The sequence below is a fragment of the Gobio gobio genome, assembly GCF_949357685.1.
Source record: "Gobio gobio genome assembly, chromosome: 16".
NCBI lineage: Eukaryota > Metazoa > Chordata > Actinopteri > Cypriniformes > Gobionidae > Gobio > Gobio gobio.
The window spans coordinates 28,308,935-28,329,903 of NC_137109.1; the positions used below are offsets into that span (position 1 = coordinate 28,308,935).

General features: G+C 37.1%; 2 protein-coding genes across 2 annotated transcripts in view; both read left to right on the forward strand.

Annotated features, from left to right (window-relative positions):
- fam149a (family with sequence similarity 149 member A) overlaps positions 1–3,614 on the forward strand; it is a gene marked incomplete at its 5' end in the record, with an annotated part of 42,232 nt that extends 38,618 nt beyond the window's left edge. Inside the window, one exon of the mRNA XM_079839255.1 lies at positions 2,982–3,614. Coding sequence (XP_079695381.1) covers positions 2,982–3,058 — 77 coding nt within the window. The 3' untranslated portion in view covers positions 3,059–3,614. The remainder of the gene's footprint in view (positions 1–2,981) is intronic.
- Positions 3,615–4,086: 472 nt separating this feature from the next.
- cyp4v2b (cytochrome P450, family 4, subfamily V, member 2b) lies at positions 4,087–15,295 on the forward strand. The gene is made up of 11 exons (XM_079838535.1): positions 4,087–4,354; positions 4,455–4,567; positions 4,672–4,757; positions 5,730–5,920; positions 6,100–6,169; positions 6,535–6,661; positions 7,827–7,997; positions 8,075–8,177; positions 8,322–8,456; positions 8,866–9,045; positions 12,650–15,295. The coding sequence occupies exons 1-11, from the start codon at positions 4,162–4,164 to the stop codon at positions 12,811–12,813; spliced, it is 1,533 nt and encodes a 510-aa protein (XP_079694661.1). The 5' UTR covers positions 4,087–4,161; the 3' UTR covers positions 12,814–15,295.
- The last annotated feature ends 5,674 nt before the right edge of the window (positions 15,296–20,969 follow it).

Consider the following 20,969-nt stretch of genomic DNA (forward strand, 5'->3'; position numbering starts at 1 on the left):
TCTCCTCATTTCAACACTCTCTCTTTCCATCACTCTTTCTCTCTGGCTGATAGTCTTTTAATTTTGTCAGTGAAGAAAGTAAACATAGGGTTGACTGATATTTAGCCTATATTTTTTACTGAATTCACTGAAGGATACGAACAATATAAATACGTTTAATAAATTAGTTCACAATATGTACACACACATTCATTATTTTATGCCTAGTCTGGTTGAAATTATTTTAAAACATTTATTATAGCTATACACCTCGGAAAAATACAGAGGTCCGGACCTCGGTTACCTCATAGCTGACTACAGCCATCATTACAGTCGTGTAGGCAGCCTATAGTTTACCTCAACACTTCACTTCACATGGTAGGAGCTATTCAGTCTGGTTCAGCTAGTTTCGCCACACATGATGTTGCGCTTGTATTTAAACAGATAAAGCATCCGCCTGGTGCTCGTTATCACTTCAAAAGAGCGGCGAAAGCGCTGAACGAGTTTGTCAGCGCTGTGCGTGAGACGATCCAGCTGCGACTGCTGGATCTATTTATTTATTAATTTATCTGAGGTGCCGGAACACAGTTCAGGACCGTTCCGGCCCACTTTAACCCTTGATCACATTATTTTTCATATACATCTGCTTATATGAGATCGCTCGTTTCTGCTGCTTCTTCGCCTGTGTTTTGGAGATTCTGTACTCATACAGGAGATGCATAATAGCGCCCCCTACCGTATCAGTGAAAACAATGAAAGCCGGAAAATCTCGTCAATATTAGCGAAGCGTTTTCTCATTAAAGTCCCTGTAAAGGCAAAACTAAACATGTGTTCTGAGTTTCTCACACCACAAATAAATGTGTTATTAACCACCCAGCCAAATTTGAATCATAAAAAAATCCGGCAAGTACGTAAAATAGCTTATCAAAAGCTTGAAAAAATGAGCAGCATTCTTTGCTCTCAAACGCTGGGGGTGTGTCCGCTGTCTCACTCACGGGAAAGCTGCCGTAGCACACAAAACAACACTGACGTACTGATCACGACCGTCTATGATCACGTCGCACCAGATGTCGGCGGGACGGGAGGATGAAGGCTGGGGCGGGGGATAGTCAGTTCAGCCCCATTCTACAGCGGATTATCAGTGAATCCCAGTTGTCTCCGGTGAAAGTTTGTAAAATAGTCACTGCAGAGGCAGGTGTTGGTGGGGATCCTCAGCTCTCCATCAATGTGGCTGTTCACAAAATTAATCCACTTCTTCTTGATCATCGTTTTTGTTTTGTAAGCTGTTTTGTAAGTTGTAGGTTATAGTAACTAACAGTACTGACAGTAACTCGTGATCGAGCGGGCAAACTGATGCGAATGTGCTCTATTTATGATCGTGTTAGGGGAGGAGCCAGGCTCGGTGGCTCCAGTGCGTCATCAACAGTTATGATAGAGTAGGGGGAGGGGCCATATGCTCAGTGGCTCCAGTGCGTCATCGAGCCACCGTTTTAGCCCCGCCCAGAAAATCCTGAACACCGCAACGGTGAAAACCGGTCTAACTTCTGAATTCAGTACTACATAGTTCACAGTCTTTGTAATGTGTTTCAGCAATACATTTCTAACATTTATAATGTGTTTAGAAACAAATCTCAGAATTGTCTTTACAGGGACTTTAAAAACGAGATAAGACAGAAAAAAATCACTCACTGCTCTTGACTGAATAACTTTAATAAGGGTTCATCTATATTTATACAGTTAAGACTATATGCAATGATATTTTACATTTGATTACTGTTTCTGTACCTGAAAATGTAGTTTGGACCTAGGCCTACATGGAAAAACCTAAAAATAACTGTTTATTTTATTTGTATGTTTGTTCTTTTGTATGCATTTGTGCTGTTGTCGTAATTTTTTTTATAAGCTAGGCTAGTAATTTTTGGAGTCAAACACATTTAGGTTTCATGGATCAAAAACAATAACTAGGCCTGTTTTATTTTATTTATATTTTTATGGTGGGGCCAGTAAAAATGTTGGCAGGGCAAGTAAAAATTGGAACCACTGGCGTATTATCAGGGCTAGCGTTGAGCCCTGATAATACACATAGCACACCACCTCATTACTTAAAAAGTCTGACAGCGGTTTATTTGAACTGAGTGTTCTACTGGTTGTGTGTGTCGGAAATGAAACACCTATTACCATATCTTGAATTCTCAGCACTTGACACACAGTGATACAAATGATGGCATTGTTTTTCCCGAATCAATTCCAGCACCTCATCTTTTTGATTTGAAGCAGCGTCTTCTCGACATATCGACAACACAAACCAAACTCTTCCAGGCTTCAGCTATAGTGTTTGAGGGCGGGTCAAATTAGACTTGTTCACAGGAAGCCAATAAAGGCTGGCATTATGCAAATTTGTTAAATTGTTATGTAAGTATGTAACAGGAAGTGAGACTGGAATTGGTTTTGACTCGTTTCAGCAGTTGAGTATCGATTATTTCTTTAGGAGACAATGACTTTATTTGTCGTGCACTTTGATCTTTAAAACTTTGCAGACATTTTACATTCACAAACAGCTATACTACACACTGCATGAAAGGTAATATTCAAAAAAGCATAATAGGGGCATTTTAAAATTGAGTCAAAACCTCTAGGGTTCTAAATAAAACCCCATTTAACCTTTTTTTCTGAGTTAGTGTTGCATAATTTAAATGTATTGCCCTTTGTTGATGTTTATTTAATATATCTTTAAAGCCTGAACCAATTAACTGTTCAGTCTACACACCATAGGCCGTGTAGAATCAACAAATGAATGAACCAGAAAAATAAGCAATGACAAAAGGGGCTTTAATTAAAAGGAATGTGTGTGAGTTTTTTTGTAATATATAGAGATTATTTAGCTTTTGGACACTGGATATTAATTATGACTTCAATAAGGCAGAGTCCTAGTAGAGAAGAGGTTCACATAATGAAAATATTTCTTTAAGTTTGAGTAAACAACCAATACAATCTGCTTTCAGGTGGCCAGAATCATCGGAAACAGTTGAGCCGGTTTCCATTGCATGTGAGGAAGAAATTTCAGCCTGTTATGCCATAGCAGGGGAGTTCATTTTGTAATTAAATGAAAGAGCTTAACGGGGCAGACATGATGAATACAAAACGGGTGATATGCACTGATATTCTAATTCTATCACTGTCATAATATGACTTTATTGTGATTCATTGCATGGTATGTCACCATATGTCCAGTTACAAATTGTCACATGCAGTGCTTTCAGATTATAGATTTAGATCCCTTAACTAGATTTTTGGATAGTTTTTCCACAATGGCCTGGACAACAATCTGGAGCTAACAAGACAAATGACCTAATGCATCCCTGTTGTTTTTCTTTTTTACAATTTTGAAAAATGAATGCCAAACATGTTTTGTTAATGCAAGTTAAAGCTTATGTAAAGTTTAATATTCATTTGTTTTTACTGCTTAAACTGATGTCTGAGGCCAACAGGTTTATAAAAATAACAATGCATAGCCTAATTATTTATTTTACAGTGATGGTTGATAATACTGATTTAACTGATTTGATTCAGTAACATTTTATTGAGTCCTCCTCCTTGGGGGAGTCATTTGCAATAAAATTGTTATATAATCTGGCAATGGTTCAGTAATATATCACAGCTATTAACAGAATATTAGACGTTTGTGTCCTGCTTGTCTTTAAAGAGGTCTTAAAATGATTGTATCTGTGCTCACCTTCACAAATAATATTGCTAATATTTTTGCACTAATATTGTACTTTGATGAAGCATGAGGGTAAAAGGTGCTTTTCTATCTTAAACAAAAGACTTGGCAGACCACTTCCAAGAGATAAAACACACAAAAGAAAAGCCCATCAATATGCCAGATCATAGTATTGCTCCATTACTTCTGCTGTCTGTTAATGTTTTAGCGGGAGACACTTTACCCACAGATAACCTGCATGCGTCCCAGTTATGTATCATAACTCCATCTGTTTGATTAGCCCAGGGTGTTTTTTTTCTCTCTCTCTCTGTCTCTCTCTCTCTCTCTCTCTCTCTCTCTCTCTCTCTCTGTTTGTACTAAGAGTAAAAAAAAAAAGTTACGGTGTAAGTCTGAAGTTCACTGTGAAGCAGTCTGTGCTCCTCATTCAGAGCATTAGTTACAACCAACTTTATCCAAACAAAATGGCCATCCTTTTTGGATTATACATCCTGGGGATTATATTTACAGCCGTTCTTCTACTTCTTTTGGCATCTACCGCATATCATCCACTTAAAAATTATATAGGAAAATGGAATGAAATGAGACCAATTCCAGGAATGCCAGGCGCTTATCCAATCATTGGCAATGCACTGCAGTTTAAAACCAATGCAGGCGGTAAGGGATTGTGATCTTTTTGACTAGCATTCGCTCTTGTTACCATTAATCAACAATGATAATTTAATTGTAAAATTATAAAAGTGTGTTTCTGTTAAAGATTTTCTCAACCAGATTATTGAGAGCACAAATGAAAACAGACACCTTCCTCTAGCAAAGGTGTGGGTGGGTCCAGTCCCCTTTCTGGTCTTGTATCATGCAGAGAATATTGAGGTGCCTATTTATGCAATTTTATCCTCTCCATTTGCTTTTTGTTGTGTATAATAATGTTTTCCTCAAGTTTCCAGTTCATTCTTATGCCTATGTTTTCCCATCAGGTGGTCCTAGGTAATTCCAGACACCTTGACAAGTCATACTCGTACAGGTTCCTGCACCCCTGGCTCGGCACAGGCCTGCTCACTAGGTACGGTGGGTTTTCCACCATTTTTTGTAAATTACACTGCTTTCTTTATTTTGCAATTAGTTTTTGCAATGCTCACTGTTAACCTAATATATTACTTGTATACATTAAATTAATAGGGTAGCATCATTAAAATTGTTCTAATAATAGTCATCTATAAGTAAGTCATTCACTTGAATGCTAATTTCCCCCAAAATGCATTAATACAGTGACTTTTTTTTGTTTGAGCATCTGACCAGACTGACAAGGAGATTGGGGTGGGATTATCTCTTTTTTCAACCAATGGGAGATGAGGGGAGTTTTTTTTTTTAGTTTAACCCTCATATTATAAAATAATTTAAGTTGTTAAAAATACTGTTTAACTTAGGACATTTTTCTTATTGTGTGACTATCTAAAGGTATTTGCATTTACATTTACACATTTGGCAGATGCTTTTTTTATTCAAAGAAAGGCATACATTTTTTATGTTTATGTTATTGTTTGTGGGATTTGACTCCATAATCCCTACTGTTTGAGCGTTAGGAAAGCCAAAAAAAGAGAGAAAAAATGAATTAAAATGCAAGGGTTAAAAACATTGTATTTGCAGTTGGTGATGTTAGAAATAACTACACGTTTAATATCTGATAAGTAGAAACAGCAGTGCTGTCTTGTATCTCTCAGTTACCTAATAAATCTGCAATCATGTCCTTCAAAACTCAGAACATCTAAAGTCAAACTAAACTTTGTTTCACATATGCTAGAGGACCACCTGCCAAACTGCTAGATCTCATGTCTCATATTCAAGAGCAGCTTGCATCAAGCACTGCAAACAAAGTCTATCAAAAGCACAGTTTATAATCAGTCACACTGGACACAAGGTTACTGGCCATCTGTCCAAACACAGCAGAGTCTGAAAACTGAAATTTAATACAAAATGTTCACTCTAGGCCTATTTAAGTCACAGACTTGACTCTTCCCAACTTTTCTTCCCACAGCACAGGGGAGAAGTGGCGTAACCGGCGTAAAATGCTGACTCCAACCTTCCACTTCTCTATCCTCTCTGACTTCCTGGAGGTGATGAATGAACAAACAGATATTTTGATTCAGAAGATGCGGAAGCAGGGAGATGGAGAGCCGTTCAACTGCTTCAGCCACATAACATTGTGTGCTTTGGACATCATATGTGGTACAGTACATCCAATCTTTCCATATATAGTGTGAAAACACAACGTGAGTGCTGTTGAGGTTTTGCTTCTACTTTCTTCACACTCTGCTTATGCATACTGATGTAAAATAGCCCTAACACTTATCGCTTAGTTATAATAACCATTGATAACATATATGGGATGTGTTTGTCTGGAACAGAAACTGCAATGGGAAAGAAGATCTATGCTCAGAGCAATGCTGACTCTGATTATGTTCAAAGTGTCTATAAGTAAGTAGTCTACTTTAATTTTAGAGCATTTGTTCTTGCTAATAAATAGGGGAGCAATGCCCGCTAGAAATTTTACGTTCATAGAAAGTTCTCTGAACGTCCCCGCTGGTGTCAAGGACATCACTTAGTAATGTTCCTAGAATGTTCAGAGACAGTCATGACGTGGAGTTCTTTAAAGGGTTCGGGTACGTTATTTGGAGGACCTTCACAGAACATTCAGGACGTTCTCTGAACGTTTAGGGGACCATATTTTATTTGGAAATTTGAACATTCCCGTTTTACTGACCCTCATTTGCAAAGCAGTCCCCTTCTACGTGAGATGTTTTCCACTCTGAGAACTGACATTATTTATATTCCTCTTGCAGAATGAGTGACATCATCGCCAAGAGACAGAGAGCTCCATGGCTGTGGCCAGACTGGATCTACAGCATGTTGAAGGAAGGCAAAGAACATTCCAAAAGATTGAAGATTCTTCACTCTTTCACTGCAAGTGTGAGTCATCAGCGTTAGTATTTATATGCTATTGTAATATTTATTAACTCTTATCCTGCCATTGTTGGAAATTTCCGTAATTTATAAGACAACGCTTCCCCGCCATTATTGGAATCCTCTGGTGTTCCATGTTTTCACTGTAATATGGTAGGTGTGCTATTACGCATCTTCTGAAAGAGTACTGAATCTTCGTACCAAAACACAGGAAAAAATAAGCAGAAACAAGCATATATGTATAACATATGTAATCGTATGCATATGTAAGATAACGTGATCATCAACATTAAATAGGACTGCAAGCTTTGGGGGTGTTGATGGATTCAATCTACTCCATTTGTGTTTTGATCATCATTCTAAATATGCTGTTTTTCTTTCTCTGAGTCGGTGTTCTTTCTTTTGATACATTGCATGTTCAGATATTCGTACAACAAAATAATCTGAGGGCCATGAAAATGTTGTGAAAATGATCAAAAATGCGGTGACTGGCAATTAAAAAAAAAAAAAAAAATGATATATATATATGTAAAGTTTACATTTTTCAAATTATCACAGTTTATTCATCTTGATAATGTCAGATAACTTTGATAGAAAGGTATGTAATGGATTCGAATCAACCAATCAGCTGTCAGCTGTTAAATTCAAAGTCAGCTGTTAAGTACATAATTAGATAATACCAATTTAGGTCAACCAATTACCAAGCAATGCTTATATATATATATATATATATATATATATATATATATATATATATATATATATATATATATATATATATATATATATATATATATATATATATATATATATATATATATATATATATATATATATATATATATATATATATATATATACACACATGTATAAGACTTAGGTAAATAATAAAAACAATAACAAAGTGCAGTAAACTGTAAAACTATTTGCACTAAAAACAGTGTTTATTATAATAATACATTAAAATAATATGATAACGAAATACTAGTTTGCAATATCGAGCAGGCATAATGGCCATTCTTTTGCTCTGAAAACGAATGACACCGGAAGCCTTGCACATTCATAATACACATTACATTAAAAATAAGGTGGAAAGCACACTAGCCACAAAAAAAACAAAAAACAAACAAAATATATTTGTTACATACAAAGCTGTTTTCTTGACCCAAAGGTCATCAAAGAGAGGGCGAAGTTTATGAGCTCTGAACCTGACAGTGATTCTGACCAGGGACTGAGGAAGAGACAGGCCTTCCTTGATATGCTGTTAAAAACTACTGATGAGAACGGACATAATTTGAGTCATGAGGACATTCAGGAGGAAGTGGACACCTTCATGTTTGAGGTACAAATAAAACTAGAAAAGGAAAGTTTGTCAAGACAAAGGTTGAACATTGTTTTAAGGGTCATTCTTTTTAACAGGGTCATGATACCACAGCGGCTTCAATGAACTGGGCCTTGCATCTGATTGGCTCCCATCCTGAGGTCCAGAAGGCGGTGCAGGCAGAACTACAGGACGTGTTTGGTACACAAGTCTTTCTCACAATGTGTGATGTGTTCCATTTAGCATAATGCCTACCATAATCTGTTCTCTATTAAAGCAGCTTGGGAATGTTTCCTAATAACCAAATTTAGAGTATAACTGCATCTCCTGTGTTCTGATTGGCAGGTTCGTCAGAGCGCCATGTGGGGGTGGAGGACCTGAAAAAGTTGCGCTACCTGGAGTGTGTCATCAAGGAGAGTCTGCGGATCTTCCCCTCCGTGCCTCTGTTTGCTCGCAGCATTTGCGAGGCCTGTCACATCAGTAGGTGGCAGCAGTTTGTCACCTTGCCATACAGCACAGCAAACGGCACAAGATCAAAGATCTGCACTTTTTGATGCGACATTCATTATTTGCACCTCAGTGTAACAGCAGATGTCATGGCTTCTATTTCCATCTCCCATTGTCAAATATGAAGCAGCCTGAGTGTTTATTTTCCAAGGTTAAATGAAAGAGCAACTAGATGGAAAACAGCAACTTTTCATGACAGAAAGTGTTGCAAAGTGCAATAAATGCATCCATTTATCAATTATTTATCAAAGCTTTATTCTGTCTCCCACACAGCGTTATAGTTTGGAATGTGTGCGCTGAATCCTGTTTAATTTTAGAAATTCTGTGACATGTATTCACATGAATTGAACTGACTGAGGTTGTTTTGTTTGCTTGTTTGCAGATGGGTTCAAAGTGCCAAAAGGAGTGAATGCTGTTATCATACCATATGCTCTTCACCGGGACCCGCGCTACTTTCCAGAACCTGAGGAATTTCAACCGGAAAGGTTTCTGCCAGAGAACAGCAAAGGGAGGCATCCATATGCATACATCCCTTTTTCTGCAGGGCCAAGAAACTGCATTGGTAAGAAAAAGAACAGAATGAGAACACGCACACACACAAAAATTGGTATAAAAGTGACTTATAAAAGAAATTATAATGCTAAATGCTCTCCAGTATAATATGAATGAATGTGAAAAGGAGCACATTTCCATTTTGGTGTTGATGAGCCTTCTTAGTGGTGCTGTGGGGTACAAAAAACAAAAAGGTTGGGAAGCACAGCATAATGATATTCAGTGGCATGAAAAAGTATGTGAACCGCTTGCAGAATCGGTGAAAATGGGAATAATTTTAACTAAATAAGAGGGATCATATAAAATGCATGTAATTTTTTAACAAGTACTGTCCTGAATAAGATGTTTTACATAAAAAATGTTTACATATAGTCCACAAGACAAAAAAATAGCTGAATTTATTAAAATAACCCTGACAAAAAGTTTCTGAACCATTGATTCTCAGTGCTGTGTGTCGTTCCCTGGATGATCCATGGCTGTTTTTTTTTGTTTTGTGATGGTTGTTCATGAGTCCCTTGTTTGTCCTGAGCAGTTAAACTGCCCAATGTTCTTCAGAAAAATCCTCCAGGTCCTGCACATTCTTCAGTTTTCCAGCCTCTTTTTCATATTTGAACCCTCTCCAGCAATGACTGTATGATTTTAAGATCCATCTTTTCACACTGATGACAATTGAGGGACTCAAACACAACTACTAAAAAAGGTTCAAACATTCACTGATGCGCCAGAAGGAAACACAATGCATTAAGAGCCCGGGGGTGAAAACTTTTGAACAGGATGAAGATGTCCAAATTTTTCTTATTTTGTTTAAATATAATTTTTTTTTCATTTACTACTGCCCTTCAGAAGCAACAGAAGATACTTGCATGTTTCCCGGAAGACAAATTAAGTACAATTTACCTTGATTTTCAAATTCAATAGGTTTTCACATACTTTTTCATGCCACTGTAACTGTACAAGACAAATGACTGCATTTTATTTGACGGGCAATATGTATAGATATGGGAATCATAAAGAATTTAATGTTTATGCTTATTTAAAGTGGAAATGAAGCTGTCAGGTTTGCATCATTTAGTAAACCGATTTCCACTTTAATAACACATTATATAACAAACACGATTAATGTAACCATTTTAAAGAATAAGGGATGTTTTGTTATAGCTTTTGGAGCAAGGACACCGCCATCTTGCAATACCACATCACGTGACTTCATGGGGTGGTTTGCTCTGTAATATAAGCATTTCTTTACTTTGTTTAACACCCACTTTTGATTTGAAATGGTGGAAGACAAACTTGAAAGGGCTGTTGAGCCCATAATAAGTCAAACTGCTTATGCATATCTCTTAAAGATGTCAGAGTGGAAACACTGCTTTGACAGCAGGTAAGCTAAATGTATTTGCAGGTGAAGATAAAATGTTACATACCACTAACGTACTGGTGAACGAGCCAGTGTAATGCAAATATGTAATATAAATAAGGTCTCACATAACAATAAGATGCCAAATGAACGTTGTGCCTTGCATTATGAAAACAATGGGATACTACGATCAAAACTTTGTGATGTAGTCAGTTTGATGTTGGATATTCATCCAAATTATAACAGGATGCTCCAGTGTTTCCGCTCTAACATCTATAAGAGATATGCATTAGCAATGTGACTTATTATGGGCTCAACAGTCCTTTCAAGTACGTCTTCCTTCAATTCAAAACAAGTGTTAAAAAAAGTAAAGAAATGCTTATATTACGGAGCAAACCACCTCCATGACGTCACGCGCTGTGGTATTGCAAGATGGCGGCGCCCTTGCTCTAAAAGCTATAACAAAACATCCCTATTAAAGTGGAAATCAGTTTACTGAATAATGTAAACTTGACTGTGCGTCATTTCCAGTTTAAGTCTGAAAAGCTGTTAACTGAAAGCTGTATGCTTTGAGTAATGAAATAAATGGCTCATAAGAGACATTTGTCCAGGAATCAGACCACCCTCGTTGCGCTGCATGTGTTGCATGAAATGGCTCATTAGTAGGGGAGTAACAGTACACGTATTTGTACCGAACCGTTTCGATACAGGACTTTCGGTAAGGTGCACGTGTGTACTGAACGGTGCCGAATGCTATCTTATCAAGGGTCAGTTCAAGTGGTGCGCAAGTGAACACGATAATCTCTTCCTAGTCAAAGAATAAACATGAATCAACATCTGAAGGTATGTTGAGGATACATTACAACTTAGTGAAACGTATCATATGTTGAGTAATCGACTCAATCAGTGTTTCAATGGCGGAAAGACGTCAATAAAACTGCTTGTAAACAATGTCACGTAGCATTACATTTACCTCAGGCAAGTCATTCAGTGTCCAGCTGGTTAGTTCACTAGAGAAAAGAACTCTTTCACTAAATATAGGCACTATATTCATTATATTCTACTTAACCTGTAATTGGATTGAAAATATAATTTTATAATTAGATTTAGAACTTAATGTAAAAACTGCCTTATGTGAAGTTTACATGTTTGCGTACAATGTGTGATTTGAGTGTTGATATTATATCTAAAAATAACTAGCAACTGAATTTGCTAATAGTTTGGGCTCTGTTGTAAACCTTTAATATTATAGTAATGTGCAAGTAAGGGCTCCCTATATAGTTTACAGCAAACTTTTAGCTATAATTGAATTTAAGGACAGACACAATTTGTTCAGTAAACCACTATTTAATAAAAATAAATAAAAAGCAATTTTATATTCAATTTTATCTCTCCCCTGCTGTAACGAACTTCAAAACCGAAGTACGTACCGAACCGCCAGTTTTGTGTACCGTTACACCCCTACTCATTAGAGTGATTTGCTTTGTAATCAGACTACAATAGTTGTTCAGTACAGTAACTGTTTGATTCACAAAACAAACCAAATTAATACATTGGGACATTTAGACATTTGCTCCGTAATCAGATTACACTGGTTGCGTTGCATGATTTTGATTCACTAAAAAGAACCGTCTCATAAGAGTCATTAGCTGTATAATCAGACTACACTGATTGTGTTGTATGTTTTGACTCACTAAACAGAACAAACTCATAAGAGTCATTTGCTCAATAATCTGACTACACAGGATACATTTTCTTTTTCCTGCTGTAGATTCAGTAGCATCATTCAGGTTCTGAATTTGAATCAATTCTTGGTTCTCAACCCTACCCCTATGACATCCTCAGAACTTATTACAGTGAAGTTTTTCTTTCCATTATACTTAACCCATGAGCCAATCTACATATTGAACATCACTAGCTGAATGAGAGACGCAGTGTACTTATCTCCAATGCTATCTTCCAGTGTTTGGGCTCTGAATGAGACAGATTGTTTCACAGCGAGTGGTGCTTGCAGGTTCAGGTCACTGGCCACACACAAGAAGAAGCTTCTAACAAAATTAAAAGAGAGCCACATAGCTTTGGAGATTTATTATTTCAGCACTCGACTCATCTCCACTGCCTTCCAGGAATGAAAGCTCCAAATAAGTGCGTTTGTAGAAATGTACTTCATGAACGTCTCCCCTTGCTTTGTCTTGTTGCCATTCCGAGACCTCATTCTTTCTTTCCCAATTTCTCTTTTTCTGTGTATTTGTGGCTCCAGGCCAGCGCTTCGCCATGATGGAGGAGAAGGTAGTTCTTGCTACGATCTTGCGTCACTTTGACGTAGAGGCATGTCAGAGCCGTGAGGAACTGCGGCCTCTGGGGGAACTCATTTTGCGTCCTGAGAAGGGCATTTGGATCAAACTACAAAGAAGAACCCAATAACTCTCACCACCATTAAAACTGAAGCATGCTTGAGTCCTCACATCACAGACATGCTAGAGCTGTTGTGCTGCTAGTTATGAGACATTTTTGTATTTTCTGTGATTGATTTTATGGGAAATTCTGTGGAATGGATGGTAAAACGAGAGCGGAAAGTACCAGACAGCTGAAGGCGTGATCAAATTAGTCTAAATGTCTTTTTGCAAACTCACAAGGTGAGGCAGATTTATAATTCCATGTGGACCTAGTTATAAGTTAGAAATACTGTACAGCCAGCCGCTCGTAGCACAAAATAATAGGGATTGGACCCCAGCAATTTAATTGACGACCCCAACACAGCTACTTACCATAATGAACATGAAATATTGATTTAAGTTGAAATAATTTTATTACACGAGAAAAAAAAGAGACATTGTACATTTAAACTCTCATAGCAAGTGCAACAATTATGACTTATAGAGTGTAGTGGTCAATCGATACATATATTTAACAACAGAATGTCATCATTGAATTGAATCAAGTATGTAAATCATCTCAATTGAGGCAAAACAATTTTTGCACTCTAGTTTTCCCTTTATAATATTGAATTGTCTTTTATTCTCACCTGCGTGGGGAATTACAGGAAAAGAGAATGTACAAATCTGATCATTTGATTTCAGACAATGCTGTTTAAAAGTTTTCAGGTCAATAAGATTGATTTATTTATTTTTGGAAAAAAAAAAGTATACTATTTTTCATTAAGTATGTATTACATTGATCACAAGTGACACTAAATACTTTTATAAAGATACAAAATAATTATATTTCAAAAAATTGTTGTTCTTTTGAATTTTCTATTCATCCTAGAATCCTGGAAAAAATTATCACGGTTTCCGAAAAATATTAAGCTAAAATATTACGTTTTCCAAGATTGATAATAATAAAAAATGTTCCTTGAGCACCAAATCAGCATATTAGAATGGTTTCTGAAGGATCATGTGACACTGAAGACTGGAGTAATGATGCGGAAAATACAGCTTTTCCATTATAGAAATAAATTACGGTACATTTTAAAATAGAAAACAGTTATTAGTATTGTTTTTATTGTATTTTGAATCAAATAAATGTGGCCTTGGTGAGAGTAAAAGACTTCTTTTAAAAACATGAACAAAATATTCATCAAGTACTTTTATCTGCAACCAGATTTTTAATATTTGGCAAAACTCAAATTGTGAGATCTGTTGGAGATCTAAAGCCCTCAGGGCTCACCATTATTCGGCTCAAATCACTGGATGAAAACACATTTTTGACAAAAGTATTTTCAGACTAAACACTGTCTGTACATCCAGGCACAACGGATACCATCAGCACCTTATTCAAATACACAGGTTGAATATACGTGATGTCTTTAATCAAACTGACATTCATCATGGTGGAATGTCTAGAGGCTTTCATTTAGTGGAAATGTTTTCTTTAATTAAATGAGAAATTTTAGGCTCAGTGTGTATTTTGTTCCAGTCAACAAAACACTTAAAGTGATTTTCATCAAAAGATCAATTAGGCTCAGAAATGCTAACATGACGTACAGCATACAATGCCTTTGATATTAACAACATCCTATTCATCCACAGGGAGATTTTGCTAATTATTTGGATTTACATGAATAAGTATCTCAGTCTGTGATGTCCACTAAATATCTTTCATTAAGAATGACTTCACAATGTCTGTGAGCCTTTTCTTTTCATGCAGTTCAGTTTCTACAAGCGTTGCCTGTATAGAATTCGGCTCAGAAGCCGCTCATCATCTTTAAACCTGCTCTGTCCGCTAATTTTAAGCTGATAAATGATAAGGAGCAGGGCTCCTCCACAGAGAGGCAGTATTGCTCCTCCTCATCCCTCGTCTGCCCTGACAGGACACCCTAATCCGTCAGACTGATGGGAAAATCAGTATAAAAATCATGTGCTGAAGTGCTGAAAGTCAAGAATAAATCAATCATCAAGAAAAAAATAATTTGATCGTTTGAAAGAGTATGGCACAGACGTGATAAAAGTGATTTTACATGCATGTTTCTCCTGTAATTTAGATGAGTAGAAACAATTATGTAAATTCACTAGCTTCTCGAAGTGATTGTGATTGTAATTGCTGCTTTGAGCCATGACATTATTTTAAGTCCATATTTTGTCTGCTAGTATTCCTGCATGTTGGCAGACAACAAATGGAATTATTGGTCTTTAGTATTGTAAGGTGTCAATCCATAATTAAATATTGGCAAAAAATCAACAGACATTGATGAAGCAGTTTGAAGAGTAATAGGTGGAAATGTGCATGTATCTCGTCTTTCTCAAAGAGATGAGAGATTTATATTCCATCTGTGTTGTTAGATCTGTGTCACTCCTCCCTCAGAAAGCAGGAAATCATTTGCAAGTTGACGACGGTTTTGAATCTCGAGCTCTCTGACTTAAACCCAACATATGCTCACCATTCGGATCACACCGGAATAAAAAAAGTTTTGTAAAAACATAAAAAGTTTCAGCAGGTTTCTATAGAACTCTAGGGACTCCTAAGTCCTTAAAGAACCCTTTATGCCAAAAAAGTGTCAAAGAATGTGATAAAGTGATAGCAATAAAGAATGTTGCTGTTTAATTAATAAGAATTCATTACATTTTTATGAAAATTAATTCTGATTTTAATTCAATTAAAAAATTAATTCTGGTTTAATTCATAAAAAAATATTTTTAAAACCAAATCCATAAAAAGAACCCATATGAAGCACCTTTAAGGAGAACCCTTTAAAAGGCATGTCTAATGCTATTTCATGCATTCCGACTTATTTACACTGTAAAAGAGTTCTCATGCAAAACATGGCCAAAGTAAAAAAAGAGTTGGACGTATGACGGAGTATTTCTTTTTTTAAATGGCATTGTATGACATCATAAAGGGTGGAATTCCTTGTATGGGCACTTCTCCTGGATGAGCGTGCGCACATCAACCAGAGCGAGAGCAGGAGTGCGCCCATCAACAAGCTTTGTTTGCGTTACAGAAGCCGTCTGCAGCACTGTCATTTCGTTTTTAGACCACAAAATCAACAATGTAACTAAAGAAGTGTGTTTTTGGTTGTGAGGGAAAGATAACCTTTGTTCAGTTTCGCAAATAACCCAGCATTAAGGGAACAGTACACAGTTTGTTTTTCCGGAGCAGCAACGAAGTTGTGCAAGTGTGTTTGTTTGTTCCCAGCATTTTGGTGACAAATGTTTTATAAACAAGGCCCAGTTCGAAGCTGGATTTGCAGATCGTTTGAAACTGAAAGATGGACCGGTCCCAGCAATAAAAGATCCCAGTCATGAGTCGGAAGGAACTGCAGGCGGTGAGTGAAACTGCATCAAATGTCTGTGTTTTGTTGGCAATTGTATTGTGAATAGTAAACGTATAGCAAATCAAAAGTTGTCCAGGGATAATGCGATGATGTAATGCATACATGTATGGTGTGTGTGTGTGTGTGTGTGTGTACTTGTGACTCTTTAGCTCCGCCCACTGCACACCTCCATGAGCTTGGCTGTTTTCGGAAAGAATCGCTACAGCGTATCTGTCTTTTATAAATCTGATAAACTAAAGAGTCTTCGGATATATGAAGGATGCAATTCTACTCTATAGATTCTCAAGATTAACATGAGATTGGCAGAAACTGTGTGTTGTACCCTTTAAGGTAGTCTTTTTTATGACAAATTGAGAGAAAAATGTAACTGAAATGAAATTCTAAAATGTCTTAGTATTTGGTTTGTCCATCTTTTGCTTTGATGACTCAACAAGTTTGAAAAAACAGGTTTGACCCAAAGTCTGAAAACGCTCTGTTTTCAATTTCAAGGTTTAATGGAAAAAAATCAAGATTTTCAGTGAGGTCTCAGCCCACTGTACTTCTAAACATATGGTAGTGTCCACCTGTACAAACTGCGCAGAGGGAAGGTGACCATGTGCCAGTGTTTTCTTTAGCTGGAAGGCAGAGTCATTATAGCACAGAGAGATTACAGCAGATAACAGTCTTAAGTGTTCCATTCTTCAAAGGACACATCTCATCAAACGCCTCTACCTACGTCTGCCGCACAGAGATCAATGCTATCCAAAACATAAAGGCGAGTTCAAAATCCCTTCTTCCGGATACAACTTCAATTACTTTGAATAGTGGAGAAAAAAACCTCACAGATCTAAAATACTCTGGGAGGGATCGCATCATTTCAATCAATTAAGCAAGTATTTTCAATACTAACTTATTATTATCTGAGTCAGCATCAACATAGCCTTATATTCACTGAAACTTTAAAAAACAACCTCCTTTTATAATTTGACGAAATATATCTGATTGCTTCACTGTTCTTTTCCCTGACTTGAGACTTGAGGTATCTATTTGCAGGGGCCAAAAGGGCAACTCATTTTTAATCATTATTATTATTATTATTATTATACATATTATATATATATATGCAACAATACAATCCAATACAGCAACAGACAACAAAAAACATTAAAATCACATAAAAGCCTGCCTAAACAAATGAGTTTTAAGACGAGATTTAAAAACCAGAAGACTTTAACTGTTGCAAACTTCTATAGGAAGCAAGTTCCATAAATGGGGAGCCGCATAACCAAAAGCTTGTGACCCCATGGAAGTTGTGTGAATGGAAGAACAAGTGTAAGTGCAGAAGCCGATCTTAGAATGCGGGAAGGAGTGTGTATATTGAGAAGATCTAGAAGATATACGAAGGAGCCAAATTATTAAGTGCTTTATAAATTGAAAGCAAATTTTGTAAAACAGGATAAATATGATCAGAAATGGAAATTTTGGTAATAACTCGAGCAGTGGCATTTTGTACCAACTATATGAAGAGATTGGGAAGGAAGCCCATAAAACAACGCATTACAATAGTTGATTTGTGATGTTACAAGAGTAGCAGTACTCTTAAGTGAAAGAACAGGACGCAAACAATTGATTTTCCTAATATGATGGAACACAGAATTAGCCTGGCTCCGCCCTCCTACGTACTTCCGCTCAATTTTCATTTTTCTTCAGTACTCCGTCTGGGATTGCGGTATATTCTTAGGTTTTCTCAGAACAAATTTTTACCGGTCCAATCAGCAAACAGAGGGAGTGGCTGAGAACGATGACGTTGATGTCGTGCGCTAGTTTGAGTTGTAGTTCAGTAATAGCGGCGGAGAAAGATGAGAGCGAAGCCATTCATTCCGTTGTGGCACCGCTGCCGAATATCCAGAAGTTAAAGCCGGAGCAAGAACAATCTTTGCTGAGTTTTGTTGGTGGCCATGATGTTGTGGCCCTCCTCCCCACAGGGTTCGGGAAAAGTTAGGAAAAGATTTTCCAGCTCGCTCCGTTAGTGGAGAAGGAGTTGACTGAAGCCCTATTCGGACGTTAATTGTTTCTCGTGAGGTCGGAAGGTATTGTCATCATTTACAGGGGCTAGTCAGCGATTTTAATGCCGTCCGTCTCCCATCACACGCGTAAAAATCCCCGGCCGAATTACCTACTGTTTTAGACAAACACCAAGGTCGTGTGGTAATTTAATTGCTGTCCAAATCCACATCTCTGAGTTTTCAAGAATATATCACTTCAAAAATCACTGTTTATATCCTTTTTGACCACTGCAGAGCACCGTGCGGTTGCGCTTCGCTGTAATTTGGATGCATTTCTAGACTTGTATTTCTTTAAATGCTGGCAAGTATTAACAGGAGCAATATATTTCATCACCGCTCAAAAAATAAAAAGAAGAAAAGCACGTAAACATTTGAATTGGGCCGTTATTTACAGCAGCTTTTATTCTTATCATACCAAGCATATGACATTTTATTTACAGCATACAATCATGTTTCGGACCACGTGAGCAGCGCATTCCGGATCACACAACTCTCCCCTCCACTGTGAATAAATCACAATCCGAATGCGCAAGTTTTAGGTTTTTATCACTGAGGTGCCTTGCACAATCTGCACAGATATTTTTACGGACTTCCATGTGAGAAACAGGCGAACGGCGCATGACATACGTCACGACCAAACGTTAGCGATTGGTTACAGCAGATCCAGAGTGGCTGTGGGCAGATCCAATAGTTTTAAACTTCAACAGAGCTCCCGCCTCAAGGAAGTAAACGCTTGTCAATGGAGAGTGGCCAGACTCTCTGTACAAATGAAATGTACGAGAGTCTGGTAAGACCAGGCTAACACAGATTAGATTAGATTAGATTAGATTAGATTCAACTTTATTGTCATTACACAAGTACAAGTACAAGGCAACGAAATGCAGTTTAGGTCTAACCAGAAGTGCAATAGCAGCAAGTGCAGGATATACAATGGATGCGTAAGTGCAGGACATAGATATGTACTGAATATGTATAAATATGTATAAATAGAGAGACGTTATTACTATAAACAGAACTGAATTTACAGGTGAATATGTACAGTGAATAAATATACAGATGGCTATTACTATAAACAGAATTTACAGGTGAATATGTACTATGAATACAATATACAGATGGCTATTACTATAAACAGAATTTTACAGATAGAGGTATACAATAATATGTTAGGCTAATATGAGGAATAGCAGTGGATTAGGGTAGTGCAATAAATTATGGACAGAGCTATCCGGAAAAAAAAAAAGTGTAAAGTGCAGTGGAAAGTGGTTGCATATTACAGTTAGAAGTACAGTGCAAAATGCAAATGTAAACATTGGTACTATAAATACAGTCGGCAGTGCAAATGAGCATAATCCAGTTAAGATATGGCAGTGCAAGATGCATATGTAAACAGTTGTTACTGTGATAAACAGTCGGTAGTGCAAATAACAAAGTGAAGGAAGATGTGAGGTAGGAGAGTTATCAGTTTATGAGGGAAGTGGATCAACGGGGGTTTGAGTTCAATAAAGAGACAGCTCTGGGGAAAAAACTGTTCTTTAGTCTGCTGGTCCTGGTCCGGTGGATCCTGAAACGCCTGCCGGAGGGCAGGAGAGAAAACAGTCTGTGGGCTGGGTGAGAGGAGTCCTTGAGGATGCTGCGAGCTCGATGCAGGCAGCGTTTCCTCTGGATGTGCTCGATGGCAGGTAGTGGAGTCCCTGTGATGCGCTGGGCAGTTTGAATGGGTAACACTGTTAATATACTTTCAGGGATGACAACCAAACTTTTAACCTGATTAGACAGAGGAACAGAGGAAATGTTTGACTTAGCTGTTGTATTTTTTTATCCAATGGGAATTCTGTTTTACTACTATTCAGCTTGAAAAAATCACCTGAAAAAGGTTTAGAAGACAGATGGTAATCATTGTCTTAGCTGTCTTTTTTTCTGAAATACTCTGAACACAACAAAAAGGTGTTCTAATGTCAATAATTAGTATTACTTGATTGGTCTCCTGCAATTAAAATATAACTAGTGGACAATAAAAACAGCCTTCTGTCATTTGACATAAATGCAACTTCTTCCATCATTGCAATGCAGTCGGCTGATTGTTTTGTATGTTGGACTATTTGTGCTTAACAAAAGCTTTATAATGAAATGATAAAATAATCAAATCAGTATTTCACGCATGTATATATTTATTTGGTTAAGTTATAAGAAGGAATTCTACAGAAACCATTTCCTTTGAGAAGGAAAAGTAGAGTACTTGTAGGATGTCATTGAAGTAGAATGAATTGTGTATTTAGGAGTGGATCTGTTGTGAAGGTCATCTTTCAAACTTGAATGTACATTCTTCCTTTTATCTGGGTAGAACGCTTCTGTTTTGATCCTCTAATGCAAGGCTTTTAGAGAGGCAAAATGTTAAATGCAAAGTCAGAAAATAGACCTCAAACACAAAGCATATATATCATTTAAAGGAGGGGGGGGGGAGACACACATTTTCAGTCAATCTCATGTCTCATCTTGAGTACCTATAGAGTAGTACTGCATCTTTCATATCTCCGAAAAGTCTTTAGTTTTATTATAATTATAAAAGAAAGATACGCTGTACCAAGTCTTTCCGAAAAAAGCGGAGCGGCTGGGGGTGTATCGTTCGGGCGGAGCTAAAGAATGACGAGTGCGCGCAGCTATTGCGTTGAGCTATGCATGTTTACATAGAAAAACAATGAAATCGATAGCTAACAACACAAAGACATTTTAAGCATTTTTACTCACCGCCTGCTACCAAC

What these genes read in the sequence shown, in the direction of transcription:
- cyp4v2b (XM_079838535.1), top strand. Translation starts at nt 4,162, where the DNA reads ATGGCCATCCTTTTTGGATTATACATCCTGGGGATTATATTTACAGCC. An exon ending in TGCTTTGGACATCATATGTG is followed by an intron (nt 5,921 to 6,099) that starts GTACAGTACATC and finishes TGTCTGGAACAG; the next exon opens with AAACTGCAATGGGAAAGAAG. An exon ending in TGGACACCTTCATGTTTGAG is followed by an intron (nt 7,998 to 8,074) that starts GTACAAATAAAA and finishes TCTTTTTAACAG; the next exon opens with GGTCATGATACCACAGCGGC.